Raw genomic sequence first — 26593 nt, forward strand, 5'->3', positions numbered from 1 at the left:
GGACGCGGCAGGGCCGGAAGGCGGCGGCGGCTCCGCCGGGGTGGCGGCATGGCGGGCTGGGGGCGGCTGGCCCGGCTCGGCGGGCGCCTCTGGGCGGCGGCGGCGGCGCCGGCTCCCGGACACAGGTAGCGGCACGGCTGGGAGGGGAAGGGGCTGCTGCGGGGGAAAGGGGGGGGAAGAAGAGGAGGCAGGAAGAGCGGGGAGCAGAGCTTGGCTTGGCCCGTGTTGCAGCCCCGAGCAAATAGAATCGTAGAATGGCCTGGGTTGGAAGGGGACTTTGAAGAGAATCTAGTTCCAACCCCCCTGCTGGGGGAAGGGACGCCTTCAGCTAGACCAGGTTGTTCAGAGCTGCATCCATCGTGGCCTTGAATGCTGCCAGGGATGGGGCATCCGCAGCTTCTCTGGGCAACCTCTTCCTGTGCCTCACCACCCTCACGGTAAAGAATTTCTTCCTAATATCTAATCTAAGCCTACTGTCTTTCGGTTTGAACCCATTCCCCCTTGTCCTGTCACTACATGCTCTTGTAAGTAGTTTAGCCTCGTCTTTCCCGTAAATTCCCTTCAGGTACTGGAAGGTGAGGGGCACCTCAGCGGCCCTTGTCCCTCGGCGGCCTCTCCCTGCCCCTGGGCGCCGTCTCTGGTCGCCCTTGGAGAGGCCTCTGTGTGCGGCCTGGAAGCTTTGCTCGTGCAGAGGTGGTGGTGCCATGGGTAATGCTGGGCCACTCCAGCCGTAGAAGTAGCCCCAGCCTTAGAAATAGCCCCAGCCTGCGTGGGAGTTATGGCAGGACAGGCGTGTTCGCCTCCAAAGCATCTTCGCAGCATTGTGATCGACTTGACCTGCCGTGCTTTGGGTCATCTTGGCCTGCTGGCCACGTGCATTCACTACCTGTATTATTAAATACCCTTTTGTTGGCGTTGCAGAGGACTGGAGAGCATTCAAGCCTTTTTTAGCCCTCATAAAATTTATGGCAGGACACTGAGCTGTTTAGCAGTGTTGTTGGGGCTGGAAGGGAGCTGCGGAGCCAAGTTCCAAGCTGAGTTCTTTCTCACAATGTGGCCAGCCCTGAGGTTGGTCAGGGCATTGTGGTTTTGGGACTTGAAAGCCTCCAAGGACTGAATCAGCACAGTCCCTCTAGACCTCAGTGCCAGTGTTTGATTGTCTTCAGGCTGAACATTGTTATGTGAAATCTGAATTCCCCTTTTCGGTTTTATACCACTTCTCATTCTCCTGGCATGCACCTCAGTGAGCATGGCCTGCCTTGATCTTGTCAGTAGCTTTCTCACAAATTATTCCATGCCACTTCTGAGTGGGACTGTGCATTTCTGCTTTTGAATTTCATTGGGTTCCTTGTTGGCCAGAGGGACACCCTTGAGCATCATCCGCTGCTCCCTTCAAACTTATGAAGGGAGCACTCATCCTCTCTTAGAGGCCACTGATAAACATATTAAACAGGACAAGTCCTTGAATAGACTCTTGAAGAAATCTGCTTGTAACTGGTCTTCTAGTAGAGTCCAAACCATCAGCTGTGACTCCTTCAGCCCAGTGATCCAGCCAGGTTTTTGCTCACCTGATAGCCTACCTATCCATGCCATAACATCCCATCTTGGATAGAAGGATGCCACAAGAGATTGTTTTAAAAGGTCTTGCTAAAGTTAAGGTAAACAGTACCTACTGTTATCTCTTTATTCATGGATCTAGCTGGGGGGTTTTTTATCTTAAAATGAGTGGTTGGTTGCTTTGTTGTTGCTTTCTCCCCTTCTGTATAATTCAGAATACTTAGTCAAATGACAAATAATTAGGTGCTTTATAAATTAGATGTAATGTACATGTTATGAGACATTTTTTGTACTGATAAGATGCTTAAAACCTTTTCCCACCACTGGAAAGGGGGCAGCTGGGCTTTGTGGTCAGACACATCAACAGCTCTACATGGTGGCATGAGCATCTTTCTGAAGAGAATGTGGAGTTCCTCAAGAAGGCAACTGCAGAGGAGTACAAAGCTCAGACAGCCAGCAAGCTGTGCCCTCTGAAGGATGAGCCATGGCCACTGAATGAGTGGACACCAGGTGAGAAAGTATCTCTTCTGAAATACCAGATTCATGCTGAAATTATTATTGTTGTTGCATTCAGTAACACCAGGATTGTGTCTTGTGAAGTATTCTCCTTTTGGCTTTCACATCAATCATTCAATACATCTCCTAGTAAATAAGTAAATGTAATATGTCAGTTCTCTAAAAAGCATTTAAAATACTACAAGGTGTTAAGAACCTTTTAAGAGCTTTTAGTTCTTAAGTTTGGTCTTTTAGTCCAGCACTTGGCCTGTCCCACTGCTGTACAACAACAAGTTAATAGATTAAGAACTCGTCAAAAAAGTCTCCTTGGAATATAAAGTATATGAACTTGAAAATGTTCTTGTTAATATTGCTGGACTCTAAAGAAAAAGTGTTGTATATAATACATCCCACTTCTGGTCTGTGATTATAAGTTCTTATGGGCTAGAGCGCAGTATTTAGTTTTTGAGCTTTCAAAAGGGTCACATCATTTGTGTGGCAGACTTGACGGGTTGCCTTTGCAAAGACTGGGGTGGGAGGAACCTCCTACAGTTAACTTTTCAATAGTTAGAGCCAATATTAGAGCCAAGTATTTCAATATTAGAGCCAATTAGTTGGCTCTAATACATGGGCATTGTATTTCTGAAAAAAAACCAAGCCAAAAGTAGTTGCATTTTCTATCAAACACAGCTGAAACAGATGGAACTTTACTGCTGGTGGGATTAAAAACCCCCCCACCTACCCGCAGGGACTTATTGGTGTTTTCTCTCCTTCACCTCCTTAGGAAAGATCAGAGGTAATGGGACTTTGCAGATTATTAGATGAACTCTTTCAATTATTAAGTGTGAATTTGCATCCATGTTCTGTTTTGATTTACAGATTCCATCAGAGTTGGTGTTGTTGCAGTAAAACTGGGAATGATGCCAATATGGACCAAATCAGGAGAAAAACGTGCTGTCACACTACTTAAGGTGAAATAAATCATCATGAATTTCATCTCCTATACTGTATTCGGATTGTAAACCAGGTGTTTCAAGCAGAAGTGAAACTTAGTACTTGTACAGAGTAGGAAGTCCTGAAAGAACGTAAAGATTTCTTTCACTCCTGTTTAGTACCCCATGCCCATTCTGTTTATATATGAACTTTCTAGGAGTGGTCTGCCTGCTGCCTCAGCTATTCAAAGGCTGCAGAGCTGTGAGTGGTGTTACCTAGGTGATGCAGCAAATCTGGGGTTAACTATCCCACTTCACTTCTTTTATTTTTCCACCTGCAGGCATGTTGGGATTAGTTTCACCTTGGTTTCTGAGCCTTTGTAACTCTGAAGCTGCTTCTTCATATTCTTTGGCAGCTGCTGTTGTGATGAAGCCTTTTGCTGACTGGTTGCTGCCATATGAGGAGCCACTGCTGTGAAGGCCATCAGGTTTACAGGGCAAAGGAGCAGGAGTCTAAAATGGGGGCTCTTACTGTATGCTTTGCATGCTTACAATAGGGATTTTGCAGATCTTGCATGCAAAAGGTGATTATAAAAGTTTATTCAATTTCTAGAGCACTTCTAGAGAAATTAGTTTGCATTCTACTGGGTTTTTTTTCTAAAATAAGCCTTCAGTTCATTGGAAAAGCAATGTCAATGGTAAAAACGTAACACTCTCCTACTTGTAGGCTGTATCTTCTGTTATGAAAACAGAGACTGACTTCCTTTATTACTGTTGCCTTTAAGTGTACACATCTGCTTATACTCAAGCAAACACTTTTTCTTTTCTTTAGGTTCAAGATTGCCATGTTTTAAGATATGTTTCAAAGGAAGAGTCAGGTGGAAAAACAGCTAAGCTGCTTGTTGGAGGCAAAAATGCATCTCCTTTTTCTGTAAGTGAACCACTTTGGGTATTGTGCTTGTTGTTTCTGTTGTGATTACAATACAAAAGTAGCATAAGTAGACTTCTATGAAAGATGAATTGGCAGACAAGCGTGCTTTGGAACTGATCTTTTGTCATGTTCACCTTTGCCTTTTCCTAATGCTAGTGTAAAGTCTTGGTTAAGAGAATAGCAAGAAGAACTTTTTGAAAGTTTTGCCTCTTAATTCTCCAGGAAAGCTGTGGGTTTAGGAATTTGCTTTGATGTGCAGTGTCCCATGCTGGTGAAAGGGTTTGAAGGACCATTAGCAGTGTAGAAATGCGTGTTCACCGTGTCTGTGAAGATGCAGTTGAGATGAGGACTGCAAGATGCACACTTTAAGGGCCTGTTGTAAACTTACCCAGCATCATCAGTTGTTTACAAGACTATGTACTCTAGCTTACTCTTCTGTACTGTCTTTTTAGCTGTAGTGCTATTTTTTCCCCAGGTCTGTTGACATTGTTGAATTTGCCCATAGTTCTGCTGATAAGTAAGTTTAAGACTTAGATAGCTTCATGATTGTAGCTCATCACCAGCCATATCAAAACCACCCACTTGTTTAGACATCCCAGTTGCTTGATGTGGAATTCCCAGATACCTTCAGTAGCTGAGATTGTCTAGCAGAGCTGTCATTCCTCAGGATGAGTTATAGATCAAGCAGGAACAAAGCATTCCCCCAAAGGATTGCAGTTTCTGTGATGCATTCTTTTTGTAAAATACAATTTTTCACTTCTTGCAGTGTCCTGACATTCATTTGTCTGATTTAGGCCAGTAAAAAAATCCCAGGGCTTGTGACTGCTAAGCAGATCATCTCAGTTCGTGATTGTAGCTTTTTGAGGACATAGATTTCCCTTTTTCAAACAGATGGTTGTCCAGGGCCTCAAAATTAATCTGTGTACTTGTTTCTGCTTTAGTAGAGGTGAGAGAAGAAGGACGTTTTTTCATTTGATGGATGTGTTGGCTTTTTTAATATATTCTACTGATTTTGAACAGGCTTATACTTCAAGGTACCATTCTTTTATTCGGTGGGTTTATGCCACATTTCGCTATTACAGCTTGTACTTTTCAGGTGTCTATCCTGTCACTTCAGTCCATTTCCACTTTCCAGGTATGACATTCTTCCTGGAAAAATGACAGCTGTGTTTTTTCTTTCCTGTTACTTTGGTCTAAGACATACAAGAGTCATGGGAATAATAATTTTCAAGTTGTATTTTGCCCATTAGACTCCTTAGAGTTGATCTGTTCATGAAGATGATGTTACCAGTACTCCAGTATGTTGTCAGAGTAGAAACATGCCAGAAGTAAAGAGGCATAAAGAAAACTTCTTTTTAAACAGCCACTATGAACTAAGAAAACTTCTTCAAAACAGAACTACCTGAAAAGTCAACTCAAGAGTGTTTTAGTAGTGTGAGTTATGTTAAAGACTTTCTTTGGGCATAACTTTTCCCACATTAGCTCCTATTAATTTGGTTGAACTTAGACTCATTTTAGTAAAGGAATTAATTAAATATCCTTTGAGTAATCTTTGGTGAGGTCCTGGCGTGAGACTGAACTGTGTATTATTATTATTATACTGAGTTCTGTATTATTATTTTTGATGCCATCATTGTATAAACTAGATAATTCCTAAGGAAGAATTTGGCATGCTGATTCTAAGCAGTTTTACTTGTTAAGGTGCTAACAAGTGATGTATTTCTGTGGTTCAGCTGCAAGATTGGATCATTGTTTTCCTATGTTTATCAGCCTTTTTATGTGTTTCTTTTCTCTCTGAAGTGTCAGAAGTGAGAATTAAAAGAAAGGTGAATGATATTGTCTTGTATTAGCATAAGCAATTTCTCTTTTGTTAATTCCTCCTAGGAACATCTGTCTTCCTCAGATTCCTCACAGCTAGTGATTTTTAATTAAGTCAATCAAAAGATTCCTTCAGTAATTTTGCTAACAAAGAATTTCCTGTATTTCTTTGGAGTGTCAAATTGCTTTAAAAACCGATAAGGAGTATTGCATTTTTAACAGCTTTATTTTTCCTTTCTTGCTTGATGTATGTCACTCTGTTATAGGTGAACAGATTTTTCATGACTTTTTAATTCAAAATTATGCTCAAAAGTACAGTTCTGTCAGTGCATAAACTTTTTTTTTTTCCAAAAATATTTTATAGACTTCCTATAATACTGGAAGATATTGTTGGTGTTTTTAAAAATTAAGAGCATCCGAGAATTCACTCAGTGTTCTCCTCTTCAGTATTGCTTTTTAGGAAGGGTTTGTAAACACTGCAGTGTTTTGTTTGTAAAAATACATCTCTCTGACTTGACTGTTTGAAGAGGAGGTGCTGTTACAGCAGAAAAGTGCAAGGCTACAGCCTAGAGTAGGACTCTTGAGATGTAAGTGAATTTTACCCTTTGACTTCACAGCTTTTCTTCAGCTGTGGTAGCTGTTTCCAGCCACCCATGCTGAGCACAGGGCTCCCCTTGGTGTAGCTAAAGGCAGCAGTTTTGCATAACTGGAAATAAAAGACTGATATACAGGCACTTACTAGAAAGGCCATCTCTTTATTTTTCATTCTCACATATGGTTCTGCAGATTAATACAGTTGCTCCACTGATCCCTCAAATATTTGTGGTCTTAGGAAAGATTTTTTTATGTAGTTGATTTTGGCTTTTTAAAGGTATTTGATGTATTTTGTACTGTGACCTCAAGTTAACAAACGTCTTGAAAAACACTCTCAAAGACAGATTCATAAACTTAAATTTTCTGGGTTTTCTAATCAGGGATCCCCTCATCATCTTGCTTCCTCATTCTTCATAAAACTTCCTCTGTTCTTTTAATACTTTTCAACAAATGTTTGAAAACTAAAGAAAGGACTGCATGCAGATTTTCAAAACTGTGTTTTCAAATAAGTAACTAAGTAACATTTTTAAGTTGTCCACACTATTTGGTCTTAAAATACACAAAATAATTTTTGAGAGAGAGGGAACTGCACAGAAGTTTGGAGAGAAGCAAACCTCAGAGATGAGATTATCCAAGTGTGACAGAATTGTTAGATGCTTAAATTGCTTTCTACCGGAATTCATTTGAAGGAAAATCAGCTGCATCACTCTTTTTCCTGTGGCCACAATTTTCCTGCATCACTGTTTCTGTTGCTTGGTTTCATCTCAGTGGTCTGATGTTCTGTGAGATGTCTTGTTTAAAACTGCTGAGAATAGTTTTAAGTACTTTTAAATTTGTCAGACTCATCTGAAAAGAAGATCCCTGCTTTAGTAAGTCAGCAGTGGTTTGACACTGAGTGTACTTGCTATATCTTAAAGATACTTGGATCATAAACTTGTTGTCATTAATTTTTCTTTTTTTGCCCAGAGACTGAAAATTTTCTTCTGTGGAAATTTAAGCATTTCTAGAAGTTTCTGCAAGAAGAGAATTTGTTTCTATGGTTTTCTTAGTTAAATAAAATTCTATTTGTTGTGGTGTGGAACTAAGTCATCAGAAGCTTTGAAAAAGAGAACAAACTTTTAAATTACTACAAAACTCCTTGTAAGCCATGAAAAGAAAGTAGTATCTTTTATCTACATTCTAAATGATTGGTTTCCCTTTCCTGATCTTTGATATCTTCACATATTTCTTGTTTGTATTAGGTATCTGTAGGGTAACTACTTGAGAGAAAATAAAAGACACAGGAGTTTTAAAATAAATTTTATGGAGAGATAAAACGCAAGCCTCAAGATGAAATTCTGGTATGATATATCTGTTTCTCTGAATGATGTTGACGGTCTGTAATCATTTTCTGTGCTAGGTTGATCCTTGGGTATTTTAAGATGCCTTCTTTTTTATGGCTGCTTTTTGTTACAGAAACCAGAGTCTGCACATGAAATTTTTAAAGAAGCTGGAGTGCCACGGAAGCAGAAAGTTACAACATTTAATGTAACAGATGATGCCATAATTAAGCCAGGTAATCTTTTTGAGTTACCAAGTATTATGTGCACAATCCTTTAACATCTGCCACTTGTAGACCTAAAGGAAGTTACGATGTGTATTTCAGTTTTGTTTTTTATAGAAGTTGCTGAATTCTTTGTCATTAAGCACAAGCAAACTTTTTTCATAGGGAAAATTAGAAAATGGGTTTTACTTTCTAGTTGATGAGATGTAGGCTTTTTCCTGGATACTGTGTTTCCATTGATTAGTAAATTAGTCCAATCCAAATTTACTGATCTGAACATTAAGAAGTAAATGTATGTAACCTTGACTGACTTGTTGGGCATAAATATGGATACAGTTACAGGAAGTTCTGTGTTTATCCTAATGAGAGAGACACAAAATTTTGTGGTAATGTTTCTCAGGACCCTGAAATAGCAGGTTTTTTTTTTCTTCTTGCTGCATTCAAAACTAGGACGATGGCTGCTTTTTCTGACAGGTTGCAAAATAAAACATACTGAAACATGTTTTATAACAAACATTCTCACTAAAGAGCAGTATTGGAAGTCTGGAGATCAAATGAAAAGCTTTAAGTTTCTGAGGTTTTATTAGGTAGTGTATTATGTTGCTTTTATTTTGTGGCTTTTGGTAGTTGCAGGTATTTTCTGAAGACTTATATAGGGTAGGAAATTCTAATGTAGTGCCATTAGTGGAGGTTTTTGCAAGACCTTTTTAAGACAGTGCAGATAAAAATCAAATCTGACATAAAGAGGTAGTCTGGACTGATAAATTGAAGCAATAGCCTGAGATAAAGCAGAATTGCAAGTTTTTGATAAACTGGTTTTGCAGGGTGTGTATTTTGTACATGACATCCTTTATGTGCATGGGTTTGTGTCAGTTGACAGTTATCCCAATGTGTGGATTGTGTAAATATAATATGAAATAATGTGGGGGTTTTTATGCTTGAGACTTTCAAGAGGTTTACATCATTTCAGTTTGCATTCATACAGATCTGAGAAAACATGAAAGCAATTGAAAAAACATGAAGCAATTAGAATTTCTTTTTTTTTAAATGGATGTATAACAGACTAAAATAGAAACTGAAATATGCAGCCACATGGATCTTCAGATTAAAGTTCATTTATAATGAACTAAGTCACCAGATTTGCTTTGTTGGGTTTTTTTAAGGTGCTAAATGAAAGAATATTACACTTGGATGAAAAAAAAACCACTGAAGACAAAACAAATCTAAAATTAATATTTTGATACTGCAAGTACTTAAGGAATTAGTGTAATTATAGTGAGGTGAGTGATGTCACTGACCTACAGTAGCACTGTTTCTGCTAAAGGTTAGTGTGCAGACAATTTCCCAGTGGATGAAGCTGTACTTTTGCCACAGTCTTTAGTTTGGAAACACTTCATCTTGATAGAAGCATTGCAAAATTTTATTTATTCTTTTATTCTTAACCCCATTTTTTAAAGTAAGTGGGGGGGGGTTGTGGTTTTTTTGGTTTGATTTATTTTTTAAAAAACCTTGTGAAGTGCTAGTAGTTCTAAGTGCAGCATAATCTGTTTTCTTGCTAAGCATGTGTATTATGAGTCTTAACTAATTAGACACTGGGTTTTGGTGGTGTATGAAGGGCAGTGTATCTGACTAAAGCCTTGACCCTTCCTTCCTACTTATCTGAAATTGGATTAGGACCTGAGAAGTGTGCTTAAATAGTAAATACAAAGCATCTATTTCAGTCAGTGAGGTTCATAAAGAAGAACAAATAAGATGTAAATAACAAGTTTTGTTTCCTTTCCTGTGACTGTAATGTACCCTGGAGGATAATGACTGGCTAGTGGTTTGAGGATTTCAGCACTTAGTTGAACATGATCTCTGCTCTTCTTTTGCAGGTACTCCTTTGTATGCGGCTCACTTCCGCCCCGGGCAGTTTGTGGATGTTACTGCAAAAACGTAGGTTCCTGGGGATTTAATGTGTGTTAAATCTCTCCCTAAGAGACCAGTTGATTTTTTTTTTTTTCCCCCCCCTCTACTTTGGTTTGAACCCATGGCTCACAAAAGCTGAAGTACAATTACAAGGGTGGTGACAGGAAATTGACACCCATTCACTCATTGGGTCAAAAATATCAAAGTATCTTTCTTGATGAGGCTTACTCTGGATTTTGAACAAGGCAGGTAGACAACTAATACTATTAAGGGTCAGGTTCTGCCACATGTGTTGTCTCTCACATCCACTTGATCAGCACAGGCAGAGATCTATAATGCAGTATCTCTGGTATGTGAAAATGGAGAATAAATGCTGAAAGGCATCAGTTCCCAAAAAGACTGCTTGATTTTAATTTGGTGAAGAGATGTGAAGAGAGATGTGGACTGAAAGGAAAGCAAAAAGATAGTCAATACATTTAGCAGTGTAACAGAGCTGTCACATTCTTTTTTCTCATTTTCTCTCATATTCCAGCTCATGTCCTTGCCAGCAGTGGCTAATGATCTTTAATGTGGGAGGAATGATTTCCTCTCAAACCACTGCAAATGCCAAATTAGAGCTCAAGCAGTAGAGGGTATCAAAAGAAAAACTGGCATCTTGTGGCAAAGATATGGTCATGGCTCTTGAAGTACATCTGTGATTTCCCTTGACCAAGAGAACTCCTGTCTGCATATTCCAGTGTCGTGATACAAAGATAATATTTTCCATTACGTGCTTTATTTTCTCTGCAATGGAGATAGTACTGCAATTATCTCACATATGTGTGAGACTCATGTCCAATACTACTCACAGGGTTTTGTATATAAGGGGAAAACAGCCATATCAATAGAGCTGAGTATGCAATTCTAATACTCCTTACTACTTTTATGAGGGCACCCTATTGAGAAAAGCAGTTCAAGGAATTGACTGGAATTAGTATTTTTTCCATGTCAGACTTTCTTATGCAATACTTAAATCTGGCAATTATTCATTCTGCTTCTAAGTTGCATTCAGTGAGCATCCTGTAAGAGACCACAGCTTGTTTGCAAAACAAAGCATATGATCATTAGGAATACAGAGTGAATTGCAGCCTTCCAGTACCTGAAGGGAGCCTGTAAGAAAGATGGAGAAAGACTATTTACAAAAGCATGTAGTGACAGGATAAGTGGCTTCAAACTGAAAGTAGCTTTAGGTTAGGTATTAGGAAGAAATTCTTTACTGTGAGGGTGGTGAGGAACATCAGAAATTTTGTCACTCCCAAGAAAAACGCCAACAGTAGTTTTGTTGGAAACGGGCTAGAATTGAGTGGTGATTCTGGAGTGTTCATGGCTTATTTAAGTTTTGCTCAGTTGACAGGGTAATCTGAGGCTGAATCTGAGCACTCCATTTGCCTGAAATGATTTGACTAAGTAGTTGGAATACTTTTCCCTTGTAGCATCTAAATAATGGTCTTTTAAATTAGCTGCATTTGAAGAGTTACTTGCAAAATAAATCGTTGCTTAATTAGAGTGCTTTATTTGAGCAGCTTTCCAAATGAAAGTTGTCTCATTAGGTACTGGCATTTTACTTGTATCAAACCTGGAAAACGAGGGTTTTTACAAAATTGGGTGGTTGACCTGAACATCTGCTTTCCTGCTGGTGAGACCAGAACAACTGTAATTAAACTCTATTTTTAACTCTACAGAAAGATTGTTTTCCTTTCATTTAACTCTTGTGTGTCTTAGTTTTTCATATCATCATTGCTGCCTGTGATTCCTTTCTGGGAATCAGGTAATGCTTCACTCAGTGAACCCAAGTAAGCTAAGTCACTAAATGGCATCTGTTGAAGAACAGGGGCATTACACGTTTCAAATCTAGTTTTATAAGTCTTGTGCATGTGGCGTTTTGTGTTCAGATATGGTGTCTCATGGTACTGTTAGAACAAAAGCACACAGCCCTTGATTCAAACCAAGACAACAAGTAGAAGATTTCTTAGCATGGTATCACAACAGGATAAGTAGGGTGTTAAACATTCTACTTCTGTGTAGGTTCTTGGTTATCATATTTCAGATACTGTAGATAACTTGATTTTCTCTGAGTGGATTTTAGTTACTTATTCTGTGAAGTTAATATATAGTACTGGATTAACATTCCGCTTTGACAGATCTTAATGTTTTTTGAAAAGTTCAACTGGCTGATGTTGAGTTTCAATAATTATTTTTCTTTTATTGGTGGCACTCACTGAATGTATTACACCTAGTAATTTTTTAAAAGGGCAAAGGGGGCAATTAAACAACCTGAAATTAAATGAGTGATATTAATAGCTGACACCTGGTGTCTGTTCAGAAATCAACAGGAATATAATCTTACATAATATTTATTGTTTTTGTCAGAATAAAAAAAGTTTAAGAAAACTGTAAACTGTATAAACCCTTCTCTGATTTTCCATAATATGTCTTGAACAGCATGCATCTTAAGTTCTCTTCCTAGTTTAAATAAGATACATACTAGCTTCAAAAGCACTTTGCATTTCATTCAATGGGAAGAATGTAAAATCTTTGCATTAGAACTACAGATAAATTTTGAATCATGGAAAATTTACTCAAATTTTTTTGCATATAGTGGAGAAATCCACCACTTGTCTGAAAACAGATCTTATTCACATCAACTTAGGCTGTAAAAACACTGAAACACTGTTCTTTAGAATGCTTGAGGTATATTGGGTCAACTGCATAGTTGGCCAGTTCTAAATTTTATTATAAACCAGATATTAGTAGTTCCTTACTTTATTTGAAACTTTACATTCGATCTGGATAATGGTGTAGTTCCTATTCTGATTCCAGCTTTATTCCAGATAGAGCATGAGTCGAGTAAGAAATATACACTGTGCAATTGTTTTTCCTCTTGGCATATATTTAAAGAACATTACACTTTTTTCCTTTTTTTTAATCAAAAGCGCCAAAATGAAAAAAACCTGTAGCTGCTTCTTATTTAGTTATTTCAGTCATGATGGCTGTGTCATATTGAGTAGAAAATTAATGTCAGAAAGTCATAAGGTAAAACGCCCTTGTAGGTAATTGAGTGCTTTTTACAAACAAAAAGTTAAACTAATCTGAAACATTATTGAACTAATACAGTGAAAAAGCCTTGATAGGTAGTAAAGAATTGCACATTATAAAATACTCTAAATTTCAGCATTGCAATATCTTTCCTTGACTTTAGGCAGAATATTTCAGAGGCTGAAGATTCGTTTTCATATTCCAGATTAACAGATGCAAGAGGACTTTCAGGTTTACCAGAGTGCTCTTTTTTTAGTCTGGTCACACGTTCTATAAATTTGCTAAGGCTTTGATATTGTAAAATCTGATTCTTTGTTCACAGAAAATATGTATGTAATTGGAAAGACCAAGAAGCAACTGAGCATTCTCTATTGCATGAATCATTTAACACTAGCAACTCTTTATCTTGTGATATAATCACTTCTTTTTGAAAATATCTTATAATATTTGATGTACTAAACTCTTTTTTTCAAAATACATCTCTTGCATGTATAAAGTATTTGTGTTTTAAATGTTTAAAAGCCAAATTTACAGTATTATAAATTGTTCATGATAAAAAATGAGCAATCTGAGTGAAATGTTGGTTTCACGACATCAGAGATATATTCTTTGTGACTAAGGTTGACAGTAGTGTTTACTTTTGAAATGGTAGCTTTCTGTGGTTGTGTGGTTTTCTCTGAATTGCAAGGACATTTCTGCAGGTAAAGAATTTTTCATGCTCCATCATTTACCTGCTCACTCTGGTGACTGCACAGCTGCTGTTATGCAACCTGCTTGCAGCTGGTTTTGGAGACTTTGCTAAGTCCATCTTCTAGCTAGAGATGGCAGAAGTAGTCTACTTGGAAAACATGGCCACTAATAGGTAGTTTTATAGAGAAAAATAGCATTTTGGCAGAACAGATAGGAGTTTTCCTATAGCTTAGTTTCTGCATGTATTCCATAGTTACTGATCCCTAGCAATATGAAAACACAAGTTTTGAGCCTGTCTTAAAAGTGTATTTTTCAAACCATTTTTTACAACTATTGCTGTTTACTACTGCAAGGTTTTAAAATAAGCCGATTCTCTCAGAAACTGGTGCTACAAAGCCTTGCATCCTTTGGATTCCTGTCTTGTTTTCCTGATCCCAGGTAACCCAGGTCCTCCCTCCTGCAGGTGCCTTCATTCAGCTTCCTCCCATGGCCCCGACCCCCTTCATATCCTCATGTCCCACCACTGTCTCCTGGCCTGGAAGGGCTTGTCTTGCTGGTGACAACCACTTGCATCCCTGGCCAGCTGTCAGGTCAAAGGAAGATACCACTACTTTAATTAAGTTTTAGCTTTTCCTTAGCCGTAGGTAAGGAGCAAAAAGTAGTCAGGGGCTTCTAACCAGTAACTTCTTTATTCAAACAATTACACATGTTTCTTTGCCAAATTTAACTGGGATTGACCCCTGGGTTCTGAGCAGGGAAGGGAAGACCGGGAGACAGACACCGTGGTTGCACAGCTCTTGTTCTGTTGCAGTTCTGTAGCTTTAGAGAGTCTTTAAGGCTGTTTTTGACTGTGGTTTGATGTGTTCAAGGCAACCAGGACAGGAGTTAGAGGAGAGTTATTCAAGTGGGAAGACAAAAGTTTTCATGAATGTTGGTGTTGTCTGTATGTTCTCTAGTTTTTCATGGCAGGGAGCAGGGAGTCAGCCAAGTGCAGTTCCTGCGTAGAGCGTGCTCTGTGCATGCTCATACCCAGCTTTATCTTAGATGCAAAGTGCCTATATATTTTTATTTTTAATGTAAAGTGCATTAGCAGAGAAAGGATTTCTGTAAATCGGAGGAAAAGGATCCTCTTGCTAAATCAATCACAGGATATTCTGAGTTGGAAGGGACCCACAAGGATCATAAGGTCCAACTCTTTAAGTGAAATGTCCTTACAGGGATGGAACTCACAACCTTGGTGTTAGTAGCACCCGCTCTAACCAACTGAGCTAATTTCAGGTTAAATTAAATAATCAGTGCAGCCATAAACAGTGTGGTCAGACTTCTCCTTTTGGACACAGACAATGCCAGTTTAACACACACTTTATTTGGCTTTTCCTTTGTGCAGTGATAAGGTGATTTTTACTATTGAGTCTGTTCCTGCAGTAAAAAAGAGAATTCCAAAGCCAATAATGTTGTCATGTGGCTCAAAGATGAAGGTCGTGGACTCTGAAAATATATTTGATTTGTTAATGTGTTTTAGACATTATTTGTTAGATGAGTACGGATCACAGGAATTACATGTTGTCACTATACACAAAGCTGTTCTCAAGAGATGAGTTTGTTGTAATATGGAAAAGAAATGTTCCTTCTAGCTGTCTCTTTCCTGTCTCAATGCTTAGGCCTGACATTAAGTTGTGGTATATGGTATTATTTGGGTTTTTGATTGGGTTGTTTGTTTGTTCTGCTGCTCACCCGGTGAAAGGTTTGTTACAGTAACTTTTATTGAGGACAGTCACTGCAAGGAGCATTTTATGTTAGTCTTCTTGCCTATTTGACTCTTTTCTAGTGCTTCATATTCTGTAAAGCAATCTTCAAGCATTGTGCTAAAATATGTTTATGGTAGAAAATACAGATTTTATTTAAGTATATTATTCTTTAAGCTAAGCATTGTTAAAGGTAAAAAATCATGAGCCTGACAGAAATTATTGGTTATTGCTAGAAACTTTATGTCTGACTAACCCAGGTTTATTTCTTAATTATTTTCATTTTCAGAATTGGTAAAGGATTTCAAGGTGTCATGAAAAGGTGGGGATTTAAGGGTCAGCCTGCAAGCCATGGCCAGACAAAAACTCACAGACGACCTGGAGCAATATCTACCAATGTGAGGATTCTCATTTCCCATTAAAACATTCTTCAGTGTTTTTAGAACAGCTTACTAAAGCTGAACAAATGTACAATAGCTAGCTGCTACATTTACTCTGTGCTAGCAGGGAATCCCAGCAGCAAAGGAGGTTCAGAAACCTGTATAAGGAACAATGCTGTTCTCTTAGGCCTTGATTTATGAATATTCTGTATTGATGGTGAGTGCACGTATTTTAACTGAGCAAATTGGCATATTTTGTAATATAGTGAGAGGAATAGTCTTAATACTTCAAAGAGAATTCTAAGAAGCTTTTATCACAGCATTTATAGATTGGAAAGGATTTGCTCGTTATTTTATACTGCAACTATTGTACTGTTCTTTGGAACCCTGGTTCCTTTTATCACCTTGCCTGGCATGTGTAGCTGCCTAATGAACTGATCCCCATAATTTAGTAGGGAATTATTCCCGGAAGTGTGTAAGCGTCTATGCATTTCTAAGCAGAGTACAGAGTCATATTTTTACATTTCAAACTATAAATAATATTAGTATAAAAGCTCTTTGAGCAGGCTAATTTCGGACTTTGTCTTCTAAAGGCTGTACAATATTTAGACGGAGCTAAGAGGAATTTTTTGTGAGCTAATTAAGATCAACTGAGTCATAGTACTGAACTGTCTGTAAATTTTTTAGAGAAATTAAAATACAAAAAGAGATTAATAATGCTCAAGAGAATAGTAAAAGCAAAAAGGCAATGGTCAGTGAAGTTCAAGTAATTGAGAATGTAAAAGCATGCATTACTCATTTATATACCTCAGTTTCAGCTGTAAAAGAGTTCTACACCTAGCACTTGTTTTGACTGAAAAATGTAAATATTTGAACACTAAATGCTATTTTAGCAGATGGTATTAATCATTACAAAATAACCCCTCTTTACTCTTCTTTAAAGTAGAATTTCCTAAGCAATAATGCTGGATGTAATTTCACAAAGTATATAGAATGAAAAATGGTATTCGAAATAGGTATGATGGGAAGGAAACAAGGTGAAATGATGCAATAGGGGAAAAACAATGCCTTGATAGTACTTTCCCATCTATGGTTGGCCATCTCAGACATTTTTGTAATCCAGGACTGTTGAGTACAGAATCCTCTCCCTAGAGCTGCATTGCAGCTGATTTCGTAAAATCATGATTTTTCACAAGTATTAAAAAAATCCGAAAACATTAATGAATAACAGAGAGGTGCAAGATACAAATCCCTTGCTAGCAGTGGAGAATTGAAAATTATTGCACTTTTCCTACCTTTTTTCCCCTTTGTTGCCTAGTTTATACCCAGCCAGTCAAAAATGTGATTCAGAAACTAAGGAATAGCAGAGAAAGGAATTAGAATTTCCATTCTCAAGAATACATGTGTTAAAAAAGATCTGATTGACATCAGTGTAAAAACTCATGGATTAGGGGAGGAGGGAAGCTACAGTGTGTGTGCATCTGTAGATATAAAAAATTTGTGATTGAGGTCAAGTATTTCAGAACACATGTAGAGTAAAACCTAACCTCCAGCAGGAGGTATTTAAAATGCTTCTCAGGTTTCGATTTTTTTGATATTACATGTTTTCAACATTGGAAATATCAGCATATTTTCTCTGGTGCTCCTCCTCAGTTGGTAAGTGTACTACCTCTTGCAGTTAACGTGGTGGTTTTGGCCTTGTTTTTGTCTAGAAAGCTGCCAAAGTTTATCGCGGAAAGAAAATGCCGGGTAAAATGGGTAACATCTACAGGACATCTTTTGGATTAAAGGTGAGTTCTGAGTATACCAGTGTGTGTATAAGGTGGCGGCATTGCCAAGCAATGGTGTCCTGTCTGTCACCTCTGCCAGGATACTGACAGCAGCTGCTTGAAGTAAGCAAGCTGGAGAGACCAGAGCAGAAAATGTGTTCTCCTGTCTTCGCATGGGTTACAAATAACTTACCTGAACATCCTTTGCATTTGTGGTACCCTGAGAACTGGGATTTCAGGTGATGCTTCTGCAACTAGTGTGTTTTTCACTATGTCCCTTGACTTCTGCCTTTGAAGAGGCAGAACAATCAGGCTTTTGGTGACTTCAGTTAATGTTTTCATGCCTATTCCACTTGTTCATACCCAACCCAAATCTGGGTTGTTTGAAGCTCCAGCTTGATCATGGTCTTTCATGTGCAAAAAGGGGGTTATAGTTTCTCTCCAGATTCAAATTTGTACAGAGCTGCAGCTCCTGGTCTATTAAAGCTACTCTTCTCTGTCTCTGAAGGCAGTTTGCCCAAAAAACATGTTGACCTCTAATTTGCAAAAAAAGTGCTGCTTCTGTTCTCTGTTTACTACAACTAATTTTTTGTAACAGAAAATATGTGTGTTCAGTTGAGCACCTGATTGAGTTAAGAAATTAACATACAGTCACAGGAACATTTTCATGAGGACATGTATTTTATTTTGTCACCTGTGATGGTTTTCAATTTTTCGTGGTTTTCACCATGTTGCTGTTAGAGGGAAAAGACACATGGAAGCTTTGGTTGGTGTTGCACTGAACAAAGAGCTGCTTTACCAAATACAGCCTGATCACCAGCCCTTTGAAAGTTTTCAGCCCCTTGCATTAGGAGGTTCTGCACTCCAAGTGGCATGTGAGTGAATTTTGTGGCAAGTTTAGTCTGCAGAACATTTTCTTTCCCCAGAGTACCACAGCTAATTAATTAGTTTGGGCTTTGTTGTACTACTGTTTATAAAACTGGGAGTAGTCTCTAAACAGGGCTCAATGTCTGATTTTTTTTTCTGTTTCCTAGGTGTGGAGGATCAATACAAAATATGACATTATTTATGTAAATGGATCTGTTCCAGGTCACACCAATTGTCTGGTGAAGGTATGTTTGCTAGTTTTAATACTGGGATTAGTGACTCTTAAGCTCTCTACAACTCAATTTACAAATGGCAGAACACTGGTAGGGTGCAATTTCATTTCTTCTGAGGAATTTTGTACTGTTGAATTAAAGGAGAGTGGAATCAGTTCCATGAAAGAGAGTGATCAGTAGGGGCAGTGGCTCACACTCTAAACCCCTTTTTAGCTGTGCACTGAGGTTGTGCATCCATGTACCTTATCTTACACCAGCACAGTTGCTGAAACCCTGTGGTAAGTGTTTCCAGGCTATGTCCATCCCCTTTGAATGCTAACATGAGCCAGTAGCACAGTGGTGAGATTTCCAAAATATTATTTAAGGGTTGTATTCATGAGCAGAGATACACAGCAAGTCATGCTTTAGAGGTTATTTAAAGCATTCCCATACCCAGTAGCAGTTACCTTCCCAAGAAGCAGTTGAGGTACAGGAAGAGACAGCTGGAGTTCACAATAAAGGTCTGAGTTCCCTTTGAAATCAGTAAAAATGTGTCACTGTTATTTTCTGTGGCAGTTTACAGAATTAATTTCAAATTTTATGGAGATTGTTTCAGTTTTCCATAGACAGTCCTGAAACAATGAAGAGTCTAGTTCTTACGATGTAAATAATTAGCATCAAAGCAAGGAAAGTGCTTTTTAAGGGTCATTTTCAAAAAGATTTTTCTTTCTAATTAGGTATATTCTACACATGTGCAAGCACCACTTACTTGGAGGAAGTTGTTTCCTTTCTGACTGAACAGAGTACAGGGTATCAAATGTCTTTGCTATGAAGGACTATAAAGATTTTAATTTACATGTACCTGTGTATCTAATAGATAGTTTTAAATCCTTGGAAACATTGTAGGGATTTAAATGATTCAGGACTTGAAAAGTTAGAGTTCATCAAGTTCAGATGTTTCCAAAGAGTTTGTCGTCTTCTATTTTATTATGGACATCCAGTTTCTGTTTCTTAGCTGTGGAGCAGAACTTCACAGCTACTGAGCTTTACATACAGCAATCCTACTTGTCAAATAGCTGTTCTACCCACAGAAGAATTGTTTAATTTGTTTCTGTCACTGCAAATAAGGCCTTTTTTCCTGAGCGAGGTATCTCTAAACTGTTTTTATTGTAATGTCCCACCCAAGCCTGGAGAGTACATTGTGTGTTTCTCTTCCAAGGTAGTGAATATTGGTTAAGAGATGTCCGGGAGATGTAATTTTCAGGACAACTTCTGCAAAATTACTGGGCCTGACATCAATTACATAGAATTAAGAGTGTAGTTTGGCTGGCTTTTCATCCACAGATTGGACTGAATGACCTTTTCTTCAACTGTGTTCAAAGTATTTTTTCTAATCCTGAGGCATGAACCTGATTGCTCTATGTCAGTCTGAAATTTAATTAAGTGGGAATTTATTTTAGGATGTTAGTTTTAAATTATAATGTAGGTGTACAAGCAGTATAATGTAGCTGAAAAAATGAGAAATGCTTGATGCCCAGACTGAATTCTTTGATCTTAATAGTTCTTTTTAAGCAAGTTATCCTGGTCATGCTGTTAAAATCCACACTTGGTGGCAAATGCTGGTACATCTCACGTGTTTTATGTGTAAGGATACAACATCTTATGAAGCCTGTGAACACCATACCTGTTTCTACCAGATTATAACTTTTATTCTAACTAGACTCAATAAACTGATTTTTTTTATTTCTGATTTTAAGTGAGTTAAGAAAACAAACATTTATTACACGCCTGTAATATAAATTGTTTTTAAAAACAAAGCTCTGTGTGTTAATAATGCACATTCTTATGTACACCATGAAGATCTCATTCAAACAAATCGTTCTTCACTTGCTGATCAGACACTGCACACTGTGCTTGGAGAAGAACATACATGGGAAGAATGAGGCTTTTCTTCTCTTAGAGCTCCTTTCTTAAGATAATAGAGTATATGAAAAATCTTGACCAAAGTGCTCCAGACTCAAATTTTCATGACATTTAATAATAAATAGCACTGTTTGAGATAAAGACTAAGCAGTAGGTATTATTGCTATTAAGAAATAGGTTTCCAAAAATTGCTTCCACTCTTATTTGGAGATTGGAGGCAGTATGTAGGAAGCAACAGTTCATTCCAGTTCCTTGAGCTGGTGGATCCATTCTGTGGTTTTTTCCTTTTAAGCCATATGAATTACATTACATTCGTTTTTTTCCCTTATTTTTACAAATATATCTCCAAAGAGTAGAAAAAACTTTAGTTATAAAATCGGGCAAAGCAATACTATTTGGTTCTCTAATTTCTGGGCGCTTTTTTCTGCATTTAATCTTGCTCTATCATCTGTGTTGCTTTTAGCTTGCCTAGTGCCTTTCTTCCAGGATGTTTTCTTGTTTGCTTATAGACATCGACTTTCAATATATTGTTGTATGTTTGTTTGGGTCTGTAGTTGGGGAGAGGAATTATGGGATATTAACAGTCGTACTTACTGTCCATTCCACTGAATACCTGCCTGTAATTAAGTAGGACTAATGTCTAGGGAATTTGAATCCATCTGTCTTTGAGCTCCAGAGTGAAATATTGCATAACACTTTCCTCTTTGTGTGTCTCCAAGAGGAAAGCATTTGTGTTCAGTGCCCACTCTGTGTTGCTTGGTAACCATTAAAACCACAGTGCACCTTTAAAGCATATATTTATTTATATTGTATTTTTGGAAACTTCGTGATCAGCACTGCATTCAGACAGAGATGAAGGACTTAAATTTTTCAAGTTTTCTTTTCAGCAGAATAAAATTGCAGAATACTAGGATTGATGGATTTGTGGTTTTCATTAGAATCAGCTTTCATTTGATATTGCACACTGAAGTATGCAGGTAAATAACTGACATACTTAATGTTTCTAGCTAGCTGGAAAACTAATGAAAAAAGCTCACTTTAGCATGGATGTCTTTCTCAGTTGCAAGGTCTGATAAAATTAAGAAACCTTAGCAGTGTGGTGGAGTGCACAGAGTTCTTCTGTTACAAGAGTAACATTGCAGAGTAAGCATTTGTAAGTTTGTGTGTTGGGCCTGTCAAGATAGCCTACCTCAGGTAACACCTGTTTCTTTCTGGGGTATCTTCTTAGATCACAGGGCCTATAGTTACCATCTGTAATAGTTTTCTCTTTCAAAAGGTTGTGGCTCTGGATTGCTCTCCCAAGTATATTACCAAAAAGTTCTCTTTCCTGTCATTCAAGAGAGATGCACAGGACTTAACTCCCTTTTTAAGTAGGTGCCTTTTAGTGGAGGGGGTACTGTAATATGGTATATTATCATTCAGGATGTTATAGTTTATCTCTGATAGTGTTTTATACCTGCCCTAATTTTAAGGCACCTGATTTTTTTAGGACATTGAGCATTGATCACTTTGAGTGTATCATTTGTAGTGAAGACAGAAATTCTGGCAAGTCTTGTAGCCCATAGGAGTTGCTTTGCAAGTCAGATACTGAACTGGCCTGTTTGTATGCTAGACCTGAGTTAAATTGAAGTATACAAGTTGCTTTAGTATGATGTTCCACTTGATCTAGTAACTTAGGTCTTGAGATTGCTTATTTTTGTTTGGCTCCTTTTTCTTTGGTTTTTTTGTTGTTTTTTTTTTTTTTTTTAAGAGAAGTCTGTAGTGATTTGCATTCTTCTTATTTTATTTCACAATTCCCAGTATTACTGTACTATGTTTCTAGCTGTTGATGCCTGGCTTGGGTGTACTCTGCTAAAGTTGAGGACACACAGAAATAGTGTGATTCCTTCAATTCTTTCATATTCTATGTCCTATGCCTTGGGCCTCATTGATAGAGTTGTGTGGAGGTTTGGGGATTTTTTGTATGGTTGGGTTATTTTTTAAGAAAAAATAAGGCTGGTCAGAAATGGATATAATTCTAGGGTTCAATTTTCATGTCTAGCTTCAAAAATAGCAGAGAAGCTGAGTTAGGTGATGTATGACACCTGGGGAGCTTATTTCTAATCATTTTCTATATTTAAACACATTTTTCTGTTTAGCAAATAGCTTGCATTCTTTGCTGTGGCTGTTAACACAGCCTGAAACCCTGTAAAACTACAGATATGAGTTGTGACTTAAGCATCAGTTTTTAACTTTTGTTTAAGACCACATTAAGCTTTTTGTGGTGATAGATTTCTGAGTTTGTATTTGCTTATGCTACCCATTATGCTGTCAGTATAGGGGACATACATAAGTGCAGTTTTATTAATTGTCTGCAAAACCCTTCATGACTGTTACAAGGATTTAGTGACAAAATCCCGACCAGCTCCAATTTCAGCTTTCTCTAGAATTTTTTGTAATAAAATGACCTGTCAGAGAATATCCTGTAGTGTATATGCCATCATCTGTACATACCATCTATCTGTAGTACAGTCTACTGTAATATACAGTGCTATTAATATAGCAGTTGAGTAAGCCAAGCATTTGTTATATGAGTTATACTGCAAATGCTTTTATGGATTGCAGTAACAGTTTGGACTATGAGCTTGATTCCTGCTGTGGGTAAGAGCTAAATTCACTGTATTTTAATAACACAGCATGAAAATTTAACTCCTTTATTAGGGATGTTCTCAGAAGGTTACTAGGAGGACAGGAAGAGAAGCGCTGGGTCACCTGCACTTCTTTTCTGTGTACATGCTTATACAGACAAGTGTAGCTGCTGCTGCTGCACACCATTGAATCCTTTTATACTGTCGTGAAATGATGGTTCAGGAATCTGAGGTAGTAGATACAGGAAACCTTTGGTATGCTGGGCCTTTCATAAATGTAAAGGGAGTAATTAAATAATCCTTTTGAGAAGACAGATATACCATATTTTAGTTGTTAATCAATACTTTCAGGTGTAGAATGAAGTTGAGTTCTTTGTTTAAATAGGAATGATAATGATAATACCTGGTAATAAAATAATAATATCTAACTTTTCTAAATTTCAAGGAGAAAGGGGTTCATTGAGTGTGATAGTGATACTCTAAGATAGCACTTTTTGACTTAAAATTGCATTTGAAAGCCATGAATGTAGAAGAAGATGGAAAAAGAGCAGTAGTTTCACCAGTCAAAAGAAATACTGCATCAATTATACCAATGAAAAGAAAGAGCATATCAGAAGAAAACTGTTTTAATATCAGATGTGGCCTGTGCTTCTGGGATCTGTCAAGCTTCTGAGGAGTTTGGAAGGGGCAAAATGAAAACAGTAGTGTACTCCTCTGAGAGCAACAATGGTCTGTTGGAGATGTTTCATGAGAATCTTAGAACTATTTTAAGAATTCTCCATATCACACTTGAGATACTATCTCCAAAATGCCCCTTAGCATTAATATGTATTTCATACAATGTTAAGTCTGGACAGAAATCTGAAATTCGTTTAGGTAAACTAATGCAGGACTAAGATTAGACTGTTGGATTTGCCTTGAGTTTAAGAGCAGATGTTCTAACTGCTAAATCCTGTCATAAGAAATTGTTTTAAGAAGAAATGGAAAAAAAAATAGGGGGAAAACAAACATGTCAATTCCTTTCATTTTCCGGGTATCCAGAACTGCCTGCAATGACACAGCCTGTATGTAACAGCACATACTAGTTCATGAGGAAAATAATCAAAAATAACAAAAACTAGACATGAAAAACATTTAAATAAGATATACATGAAATAAGTAAGTTATCATAAATAAAATAATTTATTCTAATCTTCCTAATACTAACTCATGTAGGGACCATGAGGGGTTTTGCTGCTGTTGACAGAGAAGTTTATGGTGCGTAATAGGATTAGAGAGTAAAGGAGAAATTAGCAAGGGAAATAATAGATAACCAGTGAAGCAATTAAAACGTGTTCTCATATGGTAAAAGAAACGGCCGCGGCACGTTGAAAGGGAAGGATAACATCTCTGAAAATGCCATCCTTCAGGTGGCATTGCTGAAGCTGTCTGACTGTTTCTTCTGAACTCACTGCTGCTGGAACTGTTGCAGCAAAGGTCTGTGGACTTGGACGTCAGCCTAGTTCATTCCATCCAGATACGCAGTGTAAATTGGGAACTGCAGGTCTGGCAGTTCACGAGTCCGTAGAGAACACCTCTGTAGAAGGGAAGTGATCTACTTGGAAAGCTACTTAGCCATCCTAACCAGTGCAACATGTTGAGCCCTTCATACCCTCATTCTTAGCAAAAGGTTTTCTTTTGTTTATCAAGCCTGCCCTTAGAAAACTATTGGAATGTCAAATTTATTGTTCATGCCATCTGCAGGAATCCTCATGGACTTTGGGAAAGGTTCAAGTAATAACAGATATGCATGTGGTAAATATAGTGCTGTCAGAAGAGAGCATTCCGTGGGCATAAAATTGTTTTATTTAATTTTTGGCATAAATCACAATTGTCCTATGTGAGGTCTTTGTCCAGCTAAGTAAGAACAAGAGTCCTGTTCTTTAAAAGCCCACCAAAAACTAAGAGGAAGAGCTTATCTTCCCTCTGCTAAAATTTTGTCTAATCTATTTGCACTTTTTTTTTTTTTTGATCCACTTGAGTATAGTGCCTGAAAGGGATTATTACAGCTCAGGAGGAGGAAGATCGTACGTAACAATATAGAAAAGAAGAATTTAATTTTAAATCAAATTTCATTGCTGAAGAATTTGTAGCTCTTTTTTTATTCAGAGATACCAGCCTTCTATCTGCTACCGCAGACAAACTGCTTTTTGCTGATAATTCTAGCTACTAATTTGCTTCGGAGATTGGAGTTTCAGGGGCTAGATTTTAAATCTTTCCACATGTAGAGAGGTCACTAAAGGAATTTCTCTGTGGCTCCACAGTTCTTGCAAATGAACTGTCTTAAAGGCTCATGTTCGACAAACTTAGGTACTGATTCCCGAGTGAAGAACTTCAGATGTTTAACTCTGCAGTCACTGAATAGCTCTGCAATAGCCACAGGGATTGAATACAGCACATGCACATATCTTTGCAAAATTAGTTGCCGTAATTAGTTTGCATCACACCTACAAATGCGTGTCTTGTTTGTTGAAGAGGTGATTACACTGCATAATGTAACTTGGAATGTCATACTGTGGGAAATAAACACTGCTTAAACAAGCTGTACTTCTATTTTAATAACGTTTTAAAATATTGAGCAGTGAATTCATACGAGTAGGTTTTGATTCACTGCAATGACAAATTCTCTTTGGATTTTTTTTTTAGTTTTGCTGATATTGAAAATCTTTTTAATGATGAGTACAAAAGGTTAAATTCAATAGCTAGGGTTGATGTTAAAGTAACTGATATTATACCTGGAATTCTTTAAATAAATGCAGTGTGAATGCTGTTGGATTTTTTCTTATGCATGCAAGCTGAGTTCTTTAAATTCTAGTGTATCACTGTCTGAAAACCTGTAAGATTTATTAACCCTACTCTCTCCCTTCCTGCTTTTTAGGTCAGAGATAGCAAATTGCCTACTTACAAGGACTGCAATAAAAACCCTCCATTCCCTACGTTTTTTGCTGATGGAGATGAAGAACTGCCAGAAGACCTTTTTGATGAGGAGATTTTCCAGTTCAAAGATCCATCTGTCACACTCACATAATGGTCTTCGCATCTTTGAAAACACTTTCGTTATTTTCATGAACATTGCATTGATGTATAAAAGTAAGCCTATGAATTGCAGTCTGGCCGACTGACTTAAACACTTCAGGTATTGCCATTTTGGTCAAGTAATCAGATTTCCCACTGTCAGTCTCAAACCTGTACTTCAAGCAACAGGTAAGTCTGAGGGACAGGTTGTAAAGCACACCAAACTGTGTGTCTTCAGTGACCTTTTGTCCTCTGCCTCAGGCTGTGAAAACCTACACAATCCTGAAAAACTGTTGTTTTGAAGATGGTTCCAGTTCATTTTCTGAACGTGACAAATTCTGTTTCTCTTTTATGTGAAGTATACTGGGCAACTGTGATCAATCAGAAAAAGGTTCCAAATCTGTCTTGGCATCTGAGGTGGGGGGGGGGGATCCATGAAGACTTAATCCAAAATAAAACAAGAAAATGCTTGA

At 37.7% G+C, this 26593-nt stretch overlaps 1 protein-coding gene across 1 annotated transcript; it reads left to right on the forward strand.

Moving 5' to 3' along the window:
- Nucleotides 1-26593, forward strand: MRPL3 (mitochondrial ribosomal protein L3). Its single transcript, XM_032106767.1, has 10 exons — nucleotides 1-125; nucleotides 1889-2067; nucleotides 2932-3023; nucleotides 3817-3915; nucleotides 7783-7882; nucleotides 9745-9805; nucleotides 15578-15686; nucleotides 17381-17458; nucleotides 18472-18549; nucleotides 25984-26593. The coding sequence occupies exons 1-10, from the start codon at nucleotides 49-51 to the stop codon at nucleotides 26131-26133; spliced, it is 1023 nt and encodes a 340-aa protein (XP_031962658.1). The 5' UTR covers nucleotides 1-48; the 3' UTR covers nucleotides 26134-26593.

The sequence above is a fragment of the Corvus moneduloides genome, chromosome 1 (genome assembly GCF_009650955.1).
Source record: "Corvus moneduloides isolate bCorMon1 chromosome 1, bCorMon1.pri, whole genome shotgun sequence".
Classification (NCBI taxonomy): domain Eukaryota; kingdom Metazoa; phylum Chordata; class Aves; order Passeriformes; family Corvidae; genus Corvus; species Corvus moneduloides.

What these genes read in the sequence shown, in the direction of transcription:
- MRPL3 (XM_032106767.1), top strand. Translation starts at nt 49, where the DNA reads ATGGCGGGCTGGGGGCGGCTGGCCCGGCTCGGCGGGCGCCTCTGGGCG. An exon ending in GTGCTGTCACACTACTTAAG is followed by an intron (nt 3,024 to 3,816) that starts GTGAAATAAATC and finishes TCTTTTCTTTAG; the next exon opens with GTTCAAGATTGCCATGTTTT. An exon ending in AAAATGCATCTCCTTTTTCT is followed by an intron (nt 3,916 to 7,782) that starts GTAAGTGAACCA and finishes TTTTTGTTACAG; the next exon opens with AAACCAGAGTCTGCACATGA.